At 35.6% G+C, this 20,651-nt stretch overlaps 1 protein-coding gene and 1 long non-coding RNA gene across 4 annotated transcripts in view; one reads left to right on the top strand and one right to left on the bottom strand.

The window, feature by feature from the left end:
• Positions 1–16,147, bottom strand: part of cfap20dc (CFAP20 domain containing) — a 32,812-nt gene extending 16,665 nt beyond the window's left edge. The window contains exons 1-11 of one of the 2 annotated variants that reach the window (XM_058402200.1): positions 16,126–16,147; positions 15,740–15,782; positions 15,554–15,640; positions 15,246–15,339; positions 14,795–14,867; positions 14,235–14,349; positions 13,992–14,145; positions 13,657–13,803; positions 10,043–10,192; positions 9,463–9,576; positions 6,942–7,276 (exon numbers count right to left, since the gene is read on the bottom strand). In XM_058402200.1, coding sequence (XP_058258183.1) covers positions 6,942–7,276; positions 9,463–9,576; positions 10,043–10,192; positions 13,657–13,803; positions 13,992–14,145; positions 14,235–14,349; positions 14,795–14,867; positions 15,246–15,339; positions 15,554–15,640; positions 15,740–15,760 — 1,290 coding nt within the window. In that variant the 5' untranslated portion in view covers positions 15,761–15,782; positions 16,126–16,147. Of the gene's footprint in view, positions 1–6,941; positions 7,277–9,462; positions 9,577–10,042; positions 10,193–13,656; positions 13,804–13,991; positions 14,146–14,234; positions 14,350–14,794; positions 14,868–15,245; positions 15,340–15,553; positions 15,641–15,739; positions 15,869–16,125 lie in introns of those variants that run through there. The other variant, XM_058402201.1, reaches the window with a different exon arrangement.
• Positions 12,028–15,752, top strand: LOC131361221 (uncharacterized). Of its 2 annotated transcripts, none has more exons than XR_009205978.1 (4): positions 12,028–12,641; positions 13,521–13,555; positions 14,013–14,358; positions 14,584–15,752. It is a non-coding gene; the product is annotated as an uncharacterized LOC131361221 (long non-coding RNA). The 2 variants fall into 2 exon arrangements; XR_009205979.1 differs by having other exon boundaries at positions 14,013–14,124.
• Positions 16,148–20,651: the final 4,504 nt, after the last annotated feature.

Consider the following 20,651-nt stretch of genomic DNA (forward strand, 5'->3'; position numbering starts at 1 on the left):
TGTATACTGACTGTTTGTATACTGGATATTTGTATACTGGCTATTTGTATACTGGCTGTATGTATACTGGCTATTTGTATACTGGCAATTTGTATACTGTCTGTTTGTATATACTGGCTGTTTGTATACTGGCTATTTGTATACTGACAATTTGTATACTGGCTATTTGTATACTGGCTGTTTGTATAATGGCTATTTGTATACTGGCTGTTTGTATACTTTCTGGTTGTATAATGGCTATTTGTATACTGGCTGTATGTATACTGGGTATTTGTATATTGGCTGTTTGTATACTGGCTGCTTGTATACTGGTTATTTGTATACTGGCTATTTGTATAATGGCTATTTGTGTACTGGCTGGTTGTATACTAGCTATTTGTATACTGCCTATTTGTATACTGGCTGTTTGTATAATTGCTATTTGTATACTGGCTGTTTGTATACTTTCTGGTTGTATACTGGCTGTTTGTATACTGGCTGTTTGAATACTGGCTGTTTGTATACTGGTTATTTGTATACTAGCTATTTGTATACTGGCTGTTTGTATACTGGCTGTTTGTATAATGGGTGTTTGTATACTGGCTATTTTTATACTGGCTATTTGTATAATGGCTTTTTGTAAACAGGCTGTTTGTATTCTGGCTGTTTGTATTCTGGCTGTTTGTATACTGGCTGTTTGTATACTGGCTGTTTGTATATTGGTTATTTGTATACTGGCTATTTGTATACTGGCTATTTGTATACTGCCTATTTGTATACTGGCTGTTTGTATACTGGCTGTTTGTATACTGGCTGTTTGTATACTGGCTATTTGTATACTGGCTGTTGGTATACTGGCTTATTGTATACTGGCTGTTTGTATACTGGCTATTTGTATACTGGCAATTTGTATACTGGCTGTTTGTGTACTGACTATTTGTATACTGCCTGTTTGTATACTGGCTATTTGTATACTGGCTATCTGTATACTGGCTGTTTGTATACTGGCTATTTGTATACTGGCTGTTTGTATACTTTCAGGTTTTATACTGGCTGTTTGTATACTGGCTGTTTGTATACTGGCTGTTTGTATACTGGCTCTCTGTATACTGGCTGTTTGTATACTGGCTGTTTGTATATTGGTTATTTGTATACTGGCTGTTTATATACTGGCTATTTGTATACTGCCTATTTGTATACTGGCTGTTTGTATACTGGCTGTTTGCATACTGGTAATTTGTATACTGGCTATTTGTATACTCGCTGTTTTTATACTGGCTGTTTGTATTCTGGCTGTTTGTATACTGGCTGTTTGTATACTGGCTGTTTGTATACTGGCTGCTTGTATACTGGCTGCTTGTATACTGGCTGTTTGTATACTGGCTGCTTGTATACTGGTTATTTGTATACTGGCTATTTGTATACTGGCTGTCTGTATACTGACTATTTCTATACTGGCTGTTTGTATACTGGCTATTTGTATACTGGCTATTTGTATACTGGCTGTTTGTATACTGGCTATTTGTATACTGGCTGTTTGTATACTGGCTATTTGTATACTGGCTGTTTGTATACTTTCTGGTTGTATACTGGCTGTTTGTGTACTGGCTCTTTGTATACTGGCTGTTTGTATACTTTCTGGTTGTATACTGGCTGTTTGCATACTGGCTATTTGTATACTGGCTGTTTGTATACTTTCTGGTTGTATACTGGCTGTTTGTATACTGGCTATTTCTATAATGGCTGTTTGTATACTGGCAATTTGTATACTGGCTGTTTGTATACTGGCTTTTTGTATACTGGCTGTTTGTATACTGGCTGATTGTATACTGGCTATTTGTATACTGGCTATTTGTATACTGGCTATTTGTATACTGGCTATTTGTATACTGGCTGATTCCATACTGGCTATTTGTATACTGGCTGTTGGTATACTGGCTTTTTGTATACTGTCTGTTTGTATACTGGCTATTTGTATACTGGCTATTTGTATACTGGCTATTTGTATACTAGCTGTTTGTATACTGGCAATTTGTATACTGGCTGTTTGTATACTGACTGTTTGTATACTGGATATTTGTATACTGGCTATTTGTATACTGGCAATTTGTATACTTTTTGTTTGTATATACTGGCTGTTTGTATACTGGCTATTTGTATACTGACAATTTGTATACTGGCTGGTTGTATACTGGCTGGTTGTATACTGGCTGTTTGTATACTGGCTGTTTGTATAATGGCTATTTGTATACTGGCTGTTTGTATACTTTCTGGTTGTATACTGGCTGTATGTATACTGGCTATTTGTATAGTGGCTGTTTGTATATACCGGCTGTTTGTATACTGGCTATTTATATACTGACTATTTGTATACTGGCTGTTTGTATACTGGCTGTTTATATACTGGTTATTTGTATACTGGCTATTTGTATAATGGCTATTTGTATACTGGCTGTTTGTATACTAGCTATTTGTATAATGACTATTTGTATAATGGCTATTTGTATAATGGCTATTTGTATACTGGCTGTTTGTATACTTTCTGGTTGTTTACTGGCTGTTTGTATACTGGCTGTTTGTATACTGGCTGTTTGTATACTGGCTGTTTGTGTAATGGCAATTTGTATACTGGCTATTTGTATACTGGCTGTTTGTATACTGGCTGTTTGTATAATGGCTATTTGTATACTGGCTATTTGTATACTGCCTGTTTGTATGTACTGGCTGTTTGTATACTGGCTGGTTGTGTACTGGCTGGTTGTGTACTGGCTATTTGTATACTGGCTGTTTGTATACTGGCTGTTTGTATACTGGTTATTTGTATACTGGCTATTTTTATAATGGTTATTTGTATACTGGCTATTTGTAAACTGGCCATTTGTATACTGGCTATTTTTATAATGGCTATTTGTATACTGGCTATTTGTATACTGGCTATTTGTATACTGGCTATTTGTATACTGGCTGATTGCATACTGGCTATTTGTATACTGGCTGTTGGTATACTGGCTTTTTGTATACTGGCTGTTTGTATACTGGCTATTTGTATACTGGCTATTTGTATACTGGCTGTTTGTATACTAGCTGTTTCTATACTGGCAATTTTTATACTGGCTGTTTGTATACTGGCTTTTTGTATAATGGCTATTTGTATACTGGCTTTTTGTATACTGGCTGTTTGTATATACTGTCTGTTTGTATACTGCCTGTTTGCATACTGGTTATTTGTATACTGGCTGTTTGTATACTGGCTGTTTGTATACTGGCTGTTTGTATACTGGCTGTTTGTATACTGGCTGTTTGTATAATGGTTGTTTGTATACTTTCTGGTTGTATACTGGCTGTTTCTATACTGTCTGTTTGTATACTGGCTATTTGTTTACTGGCTGTTTGTATACTGGCTGTTTGTATACTGGCTATTTGTATACTGGCTGTTTGTATACTGGCTATTTGTATACTGGCTGTTTGTATACTTTCTAGTTGTATACTGGCAATTTGTATACTGGCAATTTGTATTCTGGCTATTTGTATACTGGCTGTTTGTATACTGGCTATTTGTATACTGGCTGTTTGTATACTTTCTAGTTGTATACTGGCAATTTGTATACTGGCTGTTTGTATACTGGCTATTTGTATACTGGCTGTTTGTATACTGGCTGTTTGTATACTGGCTATTTGTATACTGGCTGTTTGTATATACTGGCTGTTTGTATACTGGTTATTTGTATACTGGCTATTTGTATACTGGCTGTTTTTATACTGGCTGTTTGTATACTGGCTGTTTGTATACTGCTTATTTGTATAATGGCTATTTATATGCTGGCTATTTGTATACTGGCTGTTTGTATACTGGCTGTTTGTGTATACTGGCTTTTTGTATACTGGCTGTTTGTATACTGGTTATTTGTATACTGGCTGTTTGTATACTGGCTATTTGTATACTGGCTATTTGTATACGGGCTGTTTGTATGCTGGCTATTTGTATACTGGCTTTTTGTATACTGGCTATTTGTATACTGGCTGTTTCTATACTGGCTATTTGTATACTGGCTGTTTGTATACTGGCTATTTGTATACTGGCTGTTTGTATACTGGCTATTTGTATACTGGCTATTTGTATACTGGCTGTTTGTATACTGGCTGGTTGTATACTGGCTGTTTGTATACTGACTGTTTGTATACTGGCTATTTGTATACTGGCTGTTTGTATACTGGCTATTTGTATACTGGCTGTTTGTATACTGGCTGTTTGTATACTGGCTGTTTGTATACTGGCTGGTTGTATACTGACTGTTTGTATACTGGCTATTTGTATACTGGCTATTTGTATACTGGCTGTTTGTATACTGGCTGTTTGTATACTGGCTATTTGTATACTTGCTGTTTGTATACTGGCTGTTTGTATACTGGCTGTTTGTATACTGGCTGTTTGTATACTGGATGTATGTATACTGGCTGTTTATATACTGGCTATTTGTATACTGGCTGTTTGTATACTGGCTGTTTGTATACTGGCTGTTTGTATACTGGCTATTTGTATAATGGCTATTCATATAATGGCTATTTGTATACTGGCTATTTGTATACTGGCTATTTGTTTACTGGCTGTTTATATATTTGCTATTTGTATAATGGCTGTTTGTATACTGGTTATTTTTATACTGGCTATTTGTATACTGGCTGTTTGTATAGTTTCTGGTTGTATACTGGCTGTTTGTATACTTTCTGGTTGTATACTGGCTGTTTGTATACTGGCTGTTTGTATACAGTCTGGTTGTATACTGGCTGTTTGTATACTGGCTGTTTGTATACTGGCTATTCGTATACTGGCTGTTTGTATACTGGCCATTTGTATACTGGCCATTTGTATACTGGCTATTTGTATTCTGCCTGTCTGTCTGTCTGTCTATCTGCCTGTCTGTCTGTCTGTCTGTCGACTGCAAAGATTTATAAGAATGTGCCAGCAAATTGTTTCTTGCTGTCTAGGTGGGAGTGATGGTGTTACTCTCTCCCTTGTTGATTGACAGAAATGTACATAACATTTTCCTCTGAGTGTTTTTAGGTGCTCATTCTGCATGAGCCACAGTTTCAGAGGCACTCTGTGCTAACTTTCACCTTCCCCACTCGGTAGCTTTTGTGTGATAGGTGATCACTAGTTTGGGAACTTGCAAAAGGCTAAATTGGGAGAAATTGGTGTTTAAAACATTTTAGCAGACGGAGGAAGGGAAGGAAGGAATAAGTTAATGAATAGACCCAATCTAACTGTCAGTGTATTATTAAACAGTCAGAACAACATAAGTGCAGCATTATATGCATACTAGAGATGAGACTGATTTCCCGATAAGAAAGGAAATAGAGCGTGAGAAAAAGGGATGCGTTCGTCACAAAATTCTGAAGTGAAGTGCTAGCAACAGAGCTGAATACAGTGTCAAAAGAAATGAAGCAAAACGTTTCTGCATTGACATAATTGAATCACGAGCCCTTGGGGAGCTGGGATGTGTGTCCTTGTAAGAGAACTGAGGAAAATAAAGTCTACGTCTGTATTGACAATATACTGCTGTTTCTGAGCAGAAATGATCCAGTTGTGCTAACTAGATATCTGTTACTGCGGTGTTAAAGGCTGATGAAATCTTCTGTTCTGAAAATCTGTTCAAGCCTCATCTCCACCCAGTTTCTGTTTATTTCATCTGGATAGTTTGAGTTTTAAAGTCAACATTTGTTGTACAAAACACTGTAGTTGCATGTTGCTGTCTGAATAAATGTTGGATAGCAGATAAATACTATTTACACACAGGGCTGTTGAAGTCTCAATTCTATTTGGTCAGAAGTTTTAATTAAATATTATATTGGTTTGCAATAATATGTTGGTTCTACTCTATTTTTCAATATGAACAGCTTAGAAAATTTCATGGTTAATGCTTCAAATAAACAGATTAATTAACATATAATATCTGAGTTATCCATGAGGACATTCATATTAAATATTTTTAATACAGAGTCAGTCTTGTCCACCTTTTATAAAGGTTTAGGTAAAGCTGTGATTTTAGGTTTTCTAAGATTTATTCAGGACAGGTGGCTTTGTGTTTGTCATTATCTGAATCATATTATCTGATGAAGAGAAGTGTAGAGATTCTCGTAAAGGCTTGACTGTTTATAGACGCTATAATATAAGTGCAAGTAAATGAAACTAACTTGTTTTACAGATGTTTTACATCATTATTATACTCCCAAAATGAAATAAATTTATAATGTAATTCTTAAGTTAATAATTTGTGAAATTAATGAATGATTTCAAATTGTTGGCAAGAAATAATGTAATCAAGTGTTTGTTAAAAAAAGCATCTGGGAAATCAACTTTTTAAAACAGTAAAGGATTGCAGAGCATGTAATACCCCCACTCCTTTGAGTCAAAATTACCATTTCCTTCTTGCAGTCTTTTTGTATAAATTTGTGACATACACCTTGAGGATCCCTGAAGGATGGGACCATGACTTTATTCAGCTTTACAAATTCATTATCACTGTTTAATAATTGTGTTTGTTCTCAGCATTATTGGCCTCTTTCTGTGATATCCCCGTAGAGTAAACATACAAATTACTTTAACAACACATTGAGGGTTCTGAAATTGGATAATTGGGCCCAAGATGCATACATAAATGTGTTAATTGCTGTCAAAGCCCTGAACTGGGCCTCTCAGTTTGCTCAAGCACTGGGTATGCTTTTATTTGATTGCTAAGCAATGAAACCAAGCTTTATCAAAGGGTATAGGTGAAAATGCTTCAATAAGTTACAAGTCTTTATTTGCTAAACAAAAAATAATCAAACTGGGTTTGGTTTAGCTAACTGGGCTAACTGGGCTTATTTATTTATAACTTTATATGTTTATTTAAGCATTTGGCAAGTTTGCTGTAGTTTGCCTTTGATGAAATAGTTTGTGTATGTTTGTGTGTGCGTGTGTCTACCTCTTCACCCTCACTCCCTATGAAGTCATCCTCCAAACATGCCTCTTTCCGTTCCCTTTCCCACCCAAGGTCATCAGCTTTAAGGTCAGAAGATAAACTCTTAAAGGCGACGCTGAAATGTTGACCCCTCCTGGCTGAGTGAGGACATGAAGAAAAAGTAAAGACCTCCTCACAATCCTCTTTTTCAGCTTCATCAAGACTGAGTGGAGTTGAAGTCCTTCTGGTGGCATCATTTCCATTCTCAAAAATATGCAAATCAGGGGGTGAATCAGATGGAGGATGGCATTCTGAAGATCTGGGTATTGTCTCAGGAAAATATGGACTACCTGTCTGATCTGTAAAACAAGTGCATTTTGAGTTTTGAATAGCGCATAGCTGCACTGTCTTCATTGCACAAGGAGCGACTGTAAAGTAAACTTTTCAGTAAAAAGCATTAAAGCTAGACTTTCAAGACCTGACTATAAATAATAAATGGCAAGCATGTCACCCTCCTAAAACACATAGATACACCTAAATGATCTGAATAGGCAGAACAGTTATATTTGGAACATTAAAAAAGTAATGTAGAACCCTTGTAAAGAGAAAACATTTAATCTGTCAAGAACCATTTAAGTTTATGTGTGCTCTTTCTGAAGTACTTGAAGTAGAGGACAAAAACATCTTCTGTCATTTCTATCACAAATTTGATTTAATGGAAAACACGCTGCAGTGTTCAGTCAGAGAACATTAACCGCTTGTTTCTCCTTTAGGAAACTCACATTGACTTAATGGCACAAAGCAGATCAATAATAGAGATCTAATTACTACACATAATGTCTCAGCATTCATTTTTCATACTGAAGCTCATATTCCTTTCCTGAGTTCATTTTAATGAGCATATGCAAATAAGTGGATAATCACGATAAAGCAGACTGCGATGAATGCTGTGATGCTTGCCAGAAGCTGCGGGTGAATTTATAGGACATATCCAGTCCTGTTTTCACGCAACATTTGGTAATTGCAACATTATGCTTTAATGAACTCTTAAAATATGCCTAAATGCAAGTGAAGCATTGAAATAATGCAAATTTATTATTAGTTTTATTTTTCAATCCTTCGAGAAGACAAGGAAAAGAGGGTAAGAAAAAAACATCATTAGCTACTAGTGTGTGAGTATGTGTGATGGGGTAGGGGAGCTTTGTGGTTTTCCCGCTGGCACACAAACAGCATCATTAGTAGATGGGGAGCACTGCTTCTGCAAGATCATAATTCAAATCCAGCTATATCGGAGCCTGTGGGGTCTGTGTGCCCTTGCATTAAAGAGAAAAGACACCCAAAGAGAGGCAAGCCAAAGACACCGCCGAGACCAAGGTGATGAATACAGCGTGTGCGTATGTGATCTATTTCAAGCAAATGCACAGCACTTAAGTGCAACTGTGGGAGTGTAGATGACCTGTGAAGTTAATTTCACCTTGAGTGAAGGCTGTGGCACCCATGAACCTTATTTCCAAACAGGTCTTGAATAGTACATGTACCTTCATTTTGTGAAATATAAATGTCATGTTTCTGGTTATGATTATGGCATAGCCTCCTAGAGAATTATTCACCAGGGTCTTCTAATCTGAGGACAACATTTGTACTATTGCTACTTCTTTATACACAGAAAACAAATGAAAGCTATAATGGCTTTACCATCAAATGTTATGTATTTTGTTTTCTGAATGAACAAGACTGTAGCATTGTCCACTCTAAGCTGGACCCTGTAATTGACAGACACTTACACAATGCCACCTAAATGAAGGTCATACACCACTGGGATATTACCTTTCATAAAACCAAATTATTTAAAGACGTAATTTACACTCTGAATGCTCATTTCATAATGAGAATGCTCAAAATTATCTATTAGGCACTACTCAGCCTCACCTTTTCAGGAGTCACCTAATTAAACCACAAACAGTCGCAAAGTGCTTCTCGAGTGTAGCAGTGACTCCAACTCCTCAAAAGGGCTTTGCAGAATTAAATTCAATTTAAATTCACATCACGTTTTTGAAAAGACTTACATTGTAATCACCTCTTCTAATTGCCAACAGTTCATGCTGGCCTGAACCCTTGAGACTTCTATCTAACCCACATAGTATATTTAATGTCCTTTTATCACTAATGAACTTTCTCTGCTTTTCCTGTTTTGTGAGGGAGGATGGAGGTTGTCCCTCAGTGCTGAAGTGTACTGCACATTGCATTTTACTACACACTGACATTGGACTCGTGAAGACAACAACATTTAAAATAAAATTGTGCAGGATATAATCAACTGATATAGTTTATGGTATTATACTGGATATTAATTATAATTAATTATCCAAAAAAGAGATAATGGTATAAAGAGGCACCATCCGTGCAAAACATTGGTGTATCATTATAGTCACTCTCATGACATGTGCTGATCTGTTTGTTGATGTCTTTGCTAAACAGGATTACTTGGACTAATGTAATTATGATTACATTTCAGAAATCTAATAAAGAAATATAACATCCTTACGTGTAACTATTTTCTCTTTCTGTACATTAAGAACCTGCTTTGGTCCCCCAGACCCTGTCCTTTCAGAAGATGCCTGTTCAGCTGGTGGTTGTGTCTTCAGTCTTCCACTTCTCCCTATGTTCATGAACACAGTAATTAGAATAGATTTGTTTATGTTGCTTGTATTTATTAGATAACAACTCCAATTAAATGTCAGTGACAACATGTTACTTGGCAGGAAGATCTGCAGCTGCACAAAGAGTGAGCCATAACTCTTAAAAGCTGTTTAAATAGCTGTGAAAGTTTTGAAGTAAATATAACTATGTGGGAATTCGTTTATTAATTTCATTTATACAGTTTAAGATTTATGTCAACAACTCTGCAATCCTCATTTTAATTTCTCTCTTCAAATAATCAGATGCTTTTGTACAGTACATTAACATAACTGCATTAGTCTTCGGGAAGACAGTAACTGTGTTTAACTGCGTAATCAAGGCTAGTATCAGCTGTAATAAGACAACCAGGCTTGGCATAGAAAAGCTCAACATTATGAGCAACATCTATCAGATGTGTTTAAATGCATGTTTTCTTATGCATTTACCTGAATGAGTTTTGTGCTCTGTCCCATTTGCTAATGAACTGCCCTTTCTCGCAGTGAGAGGAGGCCGTCCAGTGACTTTTGAACCAAAGGCAATATGAGAGCAGTCCTGGTTTTTAGGACCTCGAGTGACTCTCCCTGTGCTCAGCTGTTCTAGAAGTCATAGAGAGTCAGAAAAAATACATTATTATGCATACACCTTCAATGTGAAGCAAGCATTAAAGAAATCTTAGTTTATGATGAATCACTGCATCAGAACTGATATTCTAATATTAAATCTAATATTAATAATATTAATACAAGATATAAATACCTATGTAGATGCCATATTGGCTGATTCTTTTAGCGAGTTTAGCATCAGCACTACGTTGGAGTGTTATATAGCAGACTTTACTTAAACAAGGCATTACATTTCACAAGTATGTGTTTTATTGTTGTAATATACAGTATGTTGCTGATGATGATCATGTTGATCACGATTGTCTATGAGGCACTATGCATATGTAGTCTAGTCTCTATACTTGTTGACATCACGCACTTGGACACAAAGTATCTACTAGAAGAACTATACATTCTTACTAGAAGTCCCAAAATGTTCAAAAGAATAAAAAAAATTAACATACGTGGAGAGTAAAAAAGAAACATGCATCATGCTTCACTTTGCATCAAGTTTATTTTTATGTATGGTGCAGGAAATGTAATATGCTGTGAAACTGTAAAAACTCAAAAAGAGCTCAGTGTGGCATCTGTTTAGGATACCTTCTGAGTCACTGCTCCCTTTTTTATTGCCATACAATACATGAGAAAAAATAAGTTTTTCTGGCATTATTTCAAAAAGCATTTTTAAAGTGTCAAGACACCATTTTAGCAGCTTTATCCAGGGACCGCTAGTATGAATTATAGAATAAAATCAGCTAAATTAATAAAAAAGCTCTAGATTTGTGCATTAATAGATACTACTGATGATAGATGTGTTGCAAATGTTTAATGTGAAATTGTGCAACAGACTGCATTAACTGTATAGTGAAAAATCGAAATAAAATATTTATTTGTCTATTATTCAGTCACAGAATAAACGTGCAGTATTAACTAAAGCATTTTCAGCATCTAATACTGCTCCAGTATAGCTGATCTCTCTCAACCAGTGATCTGTCAACACCTTATCAAGTTAATTGCAGTAAATATTTGATTTGATATGTATCCATCCATTTGCACCACTTCACTGTCTCAGCAATGTTAGTTAAACATTGGCCTAATGGAATATGTGAGCAGTTCATTGGTAATATGTAACAATTTATTTTAGGTTCATTCTATTGTTCATTGTTAAAAGACTCAAATGTCCTATTTGGATGCACAATATTCATTTTAGTGATCCTGATAAGTTGTTGATAATTTAAAATTGAAAAAAAAAATAGAATTATATTTTTTATCTGTTACTTGCAGCAATACTGCAATATTACAAAAGAGTGAGGTCAGGTCATCTTGGCAGCTTGGCATACAAAATGCTGTGTCATTATAAATTGGCAGCAAGCTACATTCAATGGGGTTTGAATGAATGTGGGCCAAAAGGTTTTGAAACTGAGTTGCTAAGAAACAGCAATATCTTGCCTAAGCACACACTGGGGTTCTTCGCTTGTCCTTCTAAGGGCAGAACGATGTAGAAAAGATGTAGAACTCTACAACAGAGTATGTGCCAGAAAGAGTCATAAAGGGTTCCAAATAAAAACCCTTAATGAGGAATGAGGAACCCTTAATTATCCATGAACCTTTAAAAACCCTTAAAGAATTCTGGAAGAACCGATTATTTCTATGAGTGTAGTCATTAATGGAGAATGATAAGCAATGGTAAGACAGCTACATTTGTTTTTAAAATCTGTATCCCTTTAATCAAGAAGATGCAACTCATTTGAAGAGCAGTTTTATAGAGCTAATAGATCACATAATTTCAGGAGGTCAGAAGTAAAGTGCTACTGCCACAGGAGGGTAAAAGACACGCACATCAAGAGAAATGTAAAACTGAAAGCGTTTTCCTGGAATAGAAAGGGCAGGTACATGACTAAGAAGACAAGATGAAAGCATGCACACGGCCAAGAAGTGGGATGCCATCAAGTCCCCAGGCTAAAAGCAGTGAGAGGGCTCACTAAAGAGATTCAAACATTTGACAATGCTGATTCAGTCCCATCGGCGCATGGTCATTTGTAGGGATTCGGTGTACTTTTATTTTTTTGGTTAAAAATGAATACAAACATAATTATTGAGTCAAGGAGGCAAAAATACTTTTGAACATGGCGTTCCTGAGCTTTTGTGACTCACACGGACAATCCTGTAATATTAATTCACCATAAGTGTTGTGTGAAGGGTGTCTGGTATTTTGGCAGTATCAAGCTGAGATGCATGAAAGTCATCACGCCCCAACTTCTGGCATGAAAGGAGTCTGCAGTGTGGTGATTTGTTCGAGACACAGCCAATCAAGAGAGAGAAAGAGAGGAAGAACATCAGAGAGTCCATAACAAACAGAATAGGGAAGTGAAGGAGTATAAGAGTAGATTATGACTATAATAAAATGAAGAATTCTGGTTCGAGGTTTTTTCTTGCTGAACAGGTATTTGTTCTCTAATTTTGTATATATGAAATTCATGTTAATTTATCTTTTTTGTGGAGCAAGTATTGTTATGTAGTTACTGAGCTAGAGAATTCCTGATGGCTGATTATTGATTAACAGGAGGTGTCTGAATAATAAATGGTATTGTATTGTATTGTATTGTATTGTATTGTATTGTATTTTTGTATTTCAATTGTGGTTATAGCTGCCTAGAAAGCCAGAGGAGTCAGAATATCTGACCTGGGCCCTTTTAGTTTTTACTAATGTGTTTTAGCTAGTATGCTAAGACTATTGGATGGATACCAAGCATTTACACAAATTAGATCATAAAATACACAAAGAATACAGACAAACTAATAACAATACACATATAGGAAATAGCCAGATTTGTTCTCTACAAAGTATTTTTTGCTAGCATGCTAGAGTGAGCGGACTAGCTCATGTCTATTGTTTTTGCACATGCACGCAGCCTTAGTATATAGTCACCCTACAGTTTAACACAATCCACAGGAGGGAAACCAAGAGGTTTTGCTCTTCCACCTGGTACTCATTAACTGTGTCTTATAAAGCTGCTGTAATACTGAGAAAACATAGCAAATAATTATATCCTCTGAGTCATGAATACTTAGGCCACGTCCCAAACCACATACAATCATACTAATTCATTTTTCACTACTCTATTGGTGTGCTTACTCTTAAAGCACACTACTTTGTGTCCATTATGTGGTGTAGCTAACAGCCTTGAATTCTCTCTTGATGTGTATTGACTTGGTACTCAAAGCTTAAAGATATAAGATTAATCTGTGTGGTGGATAAGAGAGCACAATCCCTGTTTACTAAATTTTCTTCAGTAATCAGCTTGCAATTTTTTTTCACCAGAGAGGGAAATTTCCAGAATCATCCATCCAGCAGATGTAAGTATGGAGACCATTCATTATAAATCAGCAACTTCATTTATTAAATTTGTTATATATGTTATATATTTGTTTAAAAGATGAAAGAATTGTACAGTTACCAGATTCTGAGCTGATAGATACGCTTCTCAGATCAGCCTGTCTCAGTCTTTCCATATTTATTAGCTGTGTAATGTGCTGAACCTCGGTAGGAAACTGGCAGCTTTTAGGAATCTCCTCTGTAGGATCATTTCTTATGTCAAAAGGATCTAGAATAAAAACAAAACACATATGAAAACAATTTTGTTATTTATCTAAATATACTTGATATGTGCTTCAGAAGATTTTTAAGTTTCTAAAAATATCTATAAATATTTCTAAAAAGATACTGAATATATATATAATATATAGTTACTAATGCATGCGGTTAAGTTCAAATTGGATAAATTTCACTAGCCTCTGTCCACATGGTCTGCAGGTTCACTCCTCATGGTGAAGATGCGCCTGACTTTACAGCAGGCTGAGATTACGATGCCATCCAGAGACAGGAACACAGCTCCTCGGAACAGCTCAGTGGTGAATGAGCCCAGGTCAATGCATAGGTTACACCACTAAGTACAGTTGGGAGCAAAAAAAACTCATTGTAACACTCGGGCATTTGAGTGATGTTGTCGGTATTGCAACTCCTCTGAGCACTCACAATGTTTCGTCTGAGGCAGGTAAGCGGTATTCTGGCATGCAGAGGGGTAGATGAGAATTCCTTATGGACAGTGGACAAGTAAAGCCTTCGTTTCAAGTGCCCTTGATCTGTTATACTGAATGAGGTACAGGACGGTTAAAAATAGCAATTTATTTGGAAAGCAAATGGGAAACAGGTTTACACTGTTTCCTGTGAGAGAGAGAGAGAGAGTGTCTGTGTGTGTGTATGTGTGTGTGTATGTGTGTGTGTGTGTGTGTGTGTGTGTGAGAAAGAGAGAGTGCACACATCAACGTGTGAATAGATTTAATCTACATGCTAATTTGTCTTTAATCTCATTTATCTTTTACAGTTTAACAGAAGAAAAGGACTAAAAGTATAATACAAGCATGGAAACACATTAGCCATTATAGCAAAGGTCCAAAAAAATTACATTCTTTAGCAAATTAAATTAAGGTAATGTCAGTGTGTTTATGCATTGATTGATGAATCTATTTTGTGTGTTTGTATATGTGTGTGTGTGTGTGTGAGAGAGAGAGAGAGAGAGACAGACAGACACCTACACAAGCTCAGTTGAGAAGTCTTTACCAGGAGGAACATTCACCTGCAGGACCAGGAACTTCTGAATCAGGAGAACTAGAGAAATGAGATACACTTTCTCAACCTAGGTCAGCCAAATGTAACAGATTTTAAATGCTCTTTAAAAGCTCTCATGTCTAATACCTTTCTATCATTTCTATCAAATAAAGCCTATATTCTTTCAATAGAGATGGAGGTCGGTTCAAAAAAGAACTTATCAATACAGAACTGTGTTTGTTTATTTATTTATTTATTTATTTATTAAGTGATTTAGTCTGGTTATAAGAGTATTAGCATCTGTAACTGACACAATGACATGGTGGTGGGGTGCAACAATAATTTATTATTTATTTATTTATTTATTTATTTTTCTTTAGCTAATTGTAAGTAACTCCTAAAACCTAATTCCAAGTACAATATTCTAACTATACTTACGAGGCATCTTTCCATCTTTGGGTAACTGCATCCTATGTGTTTGACTGCTGCCTTCGAGGCTGTACACAAAACCTTTCATTTCTTTATCAAACATCTGTTTAAGAAAGAAAGAAAGAAAGAAAGAAAGAAAGAAAGAAAGAAAGAAAGAAAGAAAGAAAGAAAGAAAACATCAATAACCTGAATATATTTTCGTGCACTATGGACATGTGGACTTATATTTACTCACGTAACTGTTGTTTTTAATTTGATAACACGTGGAGTCTCCCTTATTGCCTAAAAGTGACACTTATTAGGTTATATATGCCTACCTTACTTATTGACGGCTGGCCGCTAAGTTTCCATTTTGCAACAGGATCTTTTCCTTGTGCACTGAAGACCTCTACAACGGCACCCCCCTTCATCATAAAACAAACAAACAAACAAACAAAAACAAGCTACTTATAGAGTATACAGTAGGTTTCGTGTAAATATTAGCTGTGTGCTCTGAGCCTTACCTGATACTCGTTCTTGAACATTCCCAGATATTTTTCAACGTGTCTAAAGCGATATATTTACAAAAATGTTCACTTTTCACCGAGCTTTAAAACACACATTAAGTTGATTGTATTTACTCTGAAGTTTACTAAAAAGGCATTATTTGATGTGTAAATAGGCATAATGATCATTCATTAGAAAGACAAGTCCGTAGGTGACGTCAGTCATTAGCTGGTCTCACCGCAATGAAAGGATAAACAATCAAACAAAAGAAATGCCAACAAGCCTACACAAAGTGCATTGAGATAATCATCTAAGGTGTATATATATATTATTATATATATATATTAGGTTAAAGGCTTTTATAAAAACAAGTAGGTAAAACTAGGAAGTGAATAAAGCTCACAATGCGCAGGTTGCAGCAGCACCGTTCCTATGGCAACGTGACGCTAGACAGCAGGGCTGCGCGTGCACAAAAAGAGCGCAGCCCCTGAATTCCGGCTCTTGTTAGTGAGTCAGTTCATTCGGTTCAACTCAGCAGTAAGAGTCGACTCTCTCCCAGACAGGTAGTTGCCTTTTTCCTCTATACCGGAATATAGTATTATTTTAACTTTGTGATTATTTTCTTAATTTTCTTTAACTAAATATGTGTGCAACTGTGAAGTTTTGCATGAATTTAGCATGATATGAGCTCAATTTAAACAAGCAATATAAATATGGAGCATCACTGCATTAATGTTATGCATCTCTGTGCACCATTAAGAAGATTTTTTTTTAAATATACATGCTAAGTAGACACTAAAAACAAAGTCTTTTATTTATTTGTTTGTTTGTTTGTTTGTATGTATGTATGTATGTATGTTTGTTTACCTATTTATTTATCTGTTTGTTTGTTTGTTTGTTTGTTTATTGCCCAAACTTTACTATTAAAAAGTTATGGTACTGAAGATAGACAGTGTCTTCCTGTCAAATGAACAGTCAAATGAACAGAAATTTGTGTTTGCTTTTATAGGAAAACTGTTAAATATATGGTACTGCTGTACATTAAATTGAATTACTTTTATGTATTTTATGGTTAAATGATCGCAGCTATAATTGACAGTGATGTAATATATAAAGATTCTATTGCCATTCCCTGTGTACTTCTATACTGTAGTTTCTGTAACTACAGCTATTTTTCTGTGGGATACTTGCAGGTGTGAATCCAATAAGTATTTTCTGTAAAGAAATGGCAGATACAAACCACTACAGTGGTTAAATTAATATTGCTATGGTGCATATGGTGATATATTAGGCAGCAAGTGAACATTTTGTCCTCAAAGTTGATGTGTTAGAAGCAGAAAAAATGGACAAGTATAAGGATTTGAGCGAGTTTGACAAGGGACAAATTGTGATGACTAGACGACTGGATCAGAGCATCTCCAAACTGCACCTCTTGTGGGGTGTTCCCGGTCTGCAGTGGTCAGTATCTATCAAAAGTGGTCCAAGGAAGGAACAGTGGTGAACCGGCAACAGGGTCATGGGTGGCCAATGCTCACTGATACATGAAGCGAAGGCTGGCCCGTGTGATCTGATCCAACAGATGAGCTACTGTTGCTCAAATTGCTGAAGAAGTTAATGCTGGTTTTGATAGAAAGGTGTCAGAATACACATGCATGACGGGTCAGAGCTGTTTTGGCAGCAAAACGTGGACCAACACAATATTAGACAAGTGGTCATAATGTTATGCCTGGTCAGTGTATAAGGCCTACTGTAAACAATGTTTTAATTTTAACACAAACATCAATAAAAAAATTAAAAAAAAAACAGAAATAAGAATTAAGCTTTTTTTAAAATCTATGGCATGTACAGAAATAAGGAACGCAGTAAGATCAGATTCAAATGATAATACATACAGTATAATATAATTCAGAAATGCTAATTCTCTTCTTTATCCTCTAAACAGAAGAAAAGAATGTTTCATATAAGACATGTGAACGACCAAAATAAGAAATGATGAAGCAAAACAGTGGCAATTGTGTAGGAGAATGTTTATTTCCTATTATAGAGCTGAGAGTGGTCTATCTGTGTGTGTGTGTGTGTGTGTGTGTGTGTAATTACCAAAAAGAATGGCACTGACACAATTTAGAAAAGACATTACAAATAAATAAATAAAAATCTTTGAAATATATTTTTAAATGAGCAACACTGAAAAAAATATAATATATTTTATATAGTACAATGTAACTATTAAAGCTCTCTATATGGACACATTATTTGTGGTTTGTCGTTGTTTTCTTATTGTATGGTATTTTTTCATGAAAGATCCACTGACTGTGTATATAACAGTGTGTTATTTGAAGATAAAAGTGTTTTAGCAGCTGAATTTACCCTATACCTTTGCAAGCAAACAGTGTTTTACACAAAAATTTTGTTATGTTTAGAAAATGCCTCATATTACAAAGCAAGATTTAACAAACATGCTTTGGTCTTTAAATACAAATGCAGAAAGGAGGAGTGAAAGGATCAACACATCCAGGGTTATTTGATTCATCTTGCTGGAGCATGTGTGCATTAAATGCTGGATGTTGTGTGCATTAAATGGTGTTTTTATGAATCAGGGGAAGAAGGTGGACTGGGAAACAGAACATCACTTAACCCGACTACTTAGCATGCAGGGATATTGATTTAATGCACTTGTAAGTTGTCAATTTAGTGCTCATATAAATGTAGAAATTAATGTTTTCTTTTTTTCTTTTTAGTGTTATGCTGCTTCTGAAAGAAATAAATTATAAAATATAACTTACCATTTAGTGGGGGTTTTGCAGGGATTTGTCCTTTTGCTCATACTGAATTTTGGAAAAAGATGAATTTGAAAAATATTGAAAATTTTATAAACTGTGTAATTGTTGATATTACTGTAATAAAAGAATTATAGAATGTTAGATCAATTGATTAATACGTACATAGTAAATTTTACATAGCTCACATTTTGCATAGTTCAATGTTCATGTAATTTGGAGAAAATGTTTTAAAATCATGTTTCTGAAATTGGATTTATTGACACTGTGATGAAGTATTCTTCAGATAAATAATAAACAAATGTTTGAAACATGTAAATGAAGATAAAATAAAAATGGGTTTTAGTCATTCTTGAATCATCTTTAGAAAATGTTGTTGTTCTTTTGGCTGCTCCCTGTGTGGGGTCACCACAGTGGATCATTTGGTCTGCATGTTTTGATTTGGCACAGGTCTTACACCGGATGCCCTTCCTGACACGACACTCCCATTTCATCCAGGTTGGGACCGGCACTGAGAGTTAACTCTTCAGTGGCTGGGTTAGCTCCCTGCCTGGGAATTGCACCCGGGCTGCAGCAATGAGAGCATGGGATCCTGACACTGGACCACCAGGAGGCTATCCTCTTTAGAGAATCATATAGGATAAATATATTTCCTAGTACATGTAAATAGTCAATGTCTTGCAGTTTTCAGACATGTATAATGTGTTGGGTATATTTATAGATTAATGGCAAGAACATTTAGACAATGTGGATATTTTTCCCAATAACTTTCACAACATACCTGACGTCACCTTACATCTTCAACACACAGTGCAGTGAATCTCATCTCAGTTCCCTCTCATTCTACTCTGAAAAATAGAAAAACAGCTCATGAATGAAAATCAGCTTTCATCTAAAAGTGAACTCAATCAAGAATATCACTAGTAGTAACCTTCACTGACAAATGATGCAGTTGAAGCTTTAAACTGGTAGCTGTTGTGTAACAATGAGACTACAGCTCAGAGCATTCCATTGTAAATTATTTTCTCTCTCTCTTTCTCTCTCTCTCTCTCTCTCTCTCTCTCTCTCTCTCTCTCTCTCTCTCTAAGCTACACATGTATCTCCTGTTGCCTGATGGAAAGCTGCTGCCTGATACTGACACACTTGAGATTACCGTCAAGATTGCTCTGGATAGTACCATTTGGACATCTTAACAATTGCACTCACCAGAGACAGATTATGTTCAAAACTCAGTCATTCTCAGTGAATAACTTCATCTAGATACTGTACACTTAATAACCTCACCTTACGGTACGGTACCTAAAAAAAGACCCTCTTGCTCATAATGAATGTCCTCTCAATGCTCTCAGTACACTTTGACCTTATAACATACGATTACAGAAGAGTAATGACTTATTATCCCTCTTCAGTGTCATGCAGAAGAGGAAGGGCTCCCTTTTGATGCTGGTGCATCGCAAGTTTTCTGTCTTAGTGAGCGTTTCCTTACCAGTGTCACTTTTAAATTGCTAATTAGGGATCAAAATCTAAATCTACTCCTGTGTGTTGTTAAAAGTGAAACGTGATTTATAAATAAAAATTGAACTGAAATAATTGGGGCTGAAACACATTCAGATACTGATGCTCGTCGATTGGAGCAGTATGTAGTCTGGGGTTAAAAACACTTTCTGACAATACCCTTCCCTCTTTAATGTCAGAAGGAACACAAACCTTTATACATATGTGGCCAATATAATATTATCTAAATGAAGATTAATAAGAATAAAAAGAATTCATAAAATATATAAAAGTAAATAATATTAAAAACAATTACTATAAATTGTTATATATGTACAATATTTAAAGTATATACATTTTAAAACCGCATGACAGCAAAGGTCTCTCATAGCATACCTTAGCAGTGAAAATAACTCTTCTGTATGTGAAGGTTGGATCTGCCTGCATGTGCCAACCCAGTACTCTTCCTACGTATGAAAAAAGAGAAATGGAAACCCAACACTATATTCACAACCCAAAACAAATAAGTCATATGATTTGATCAGCATCTTAATTAAAACATGACACAAAGCAGAGGGTTTATTTGCACACACATGACACCAAGTCCTGTCAAAAGCAAAGAATCAGTTGCAAGAAAGACTCAGTCCCAACAGCATGC

This window comes from Hemibagrus wyckioides, linkage group LG11 (genome assembly GCF_019097595.1).
Source record: "Hemibagrus wyckioides isolate EC202008001 linkage group LG11, SWU_Hwy_1.0, whole genome shotgun sequence".
NCBI classification, from domain to species: Eukaryota; Metazoa; Chordata; class Actinopteri; order Siluriformes; family Bagridae; genus Hemibagrus; species Hemibagrus wyckioides.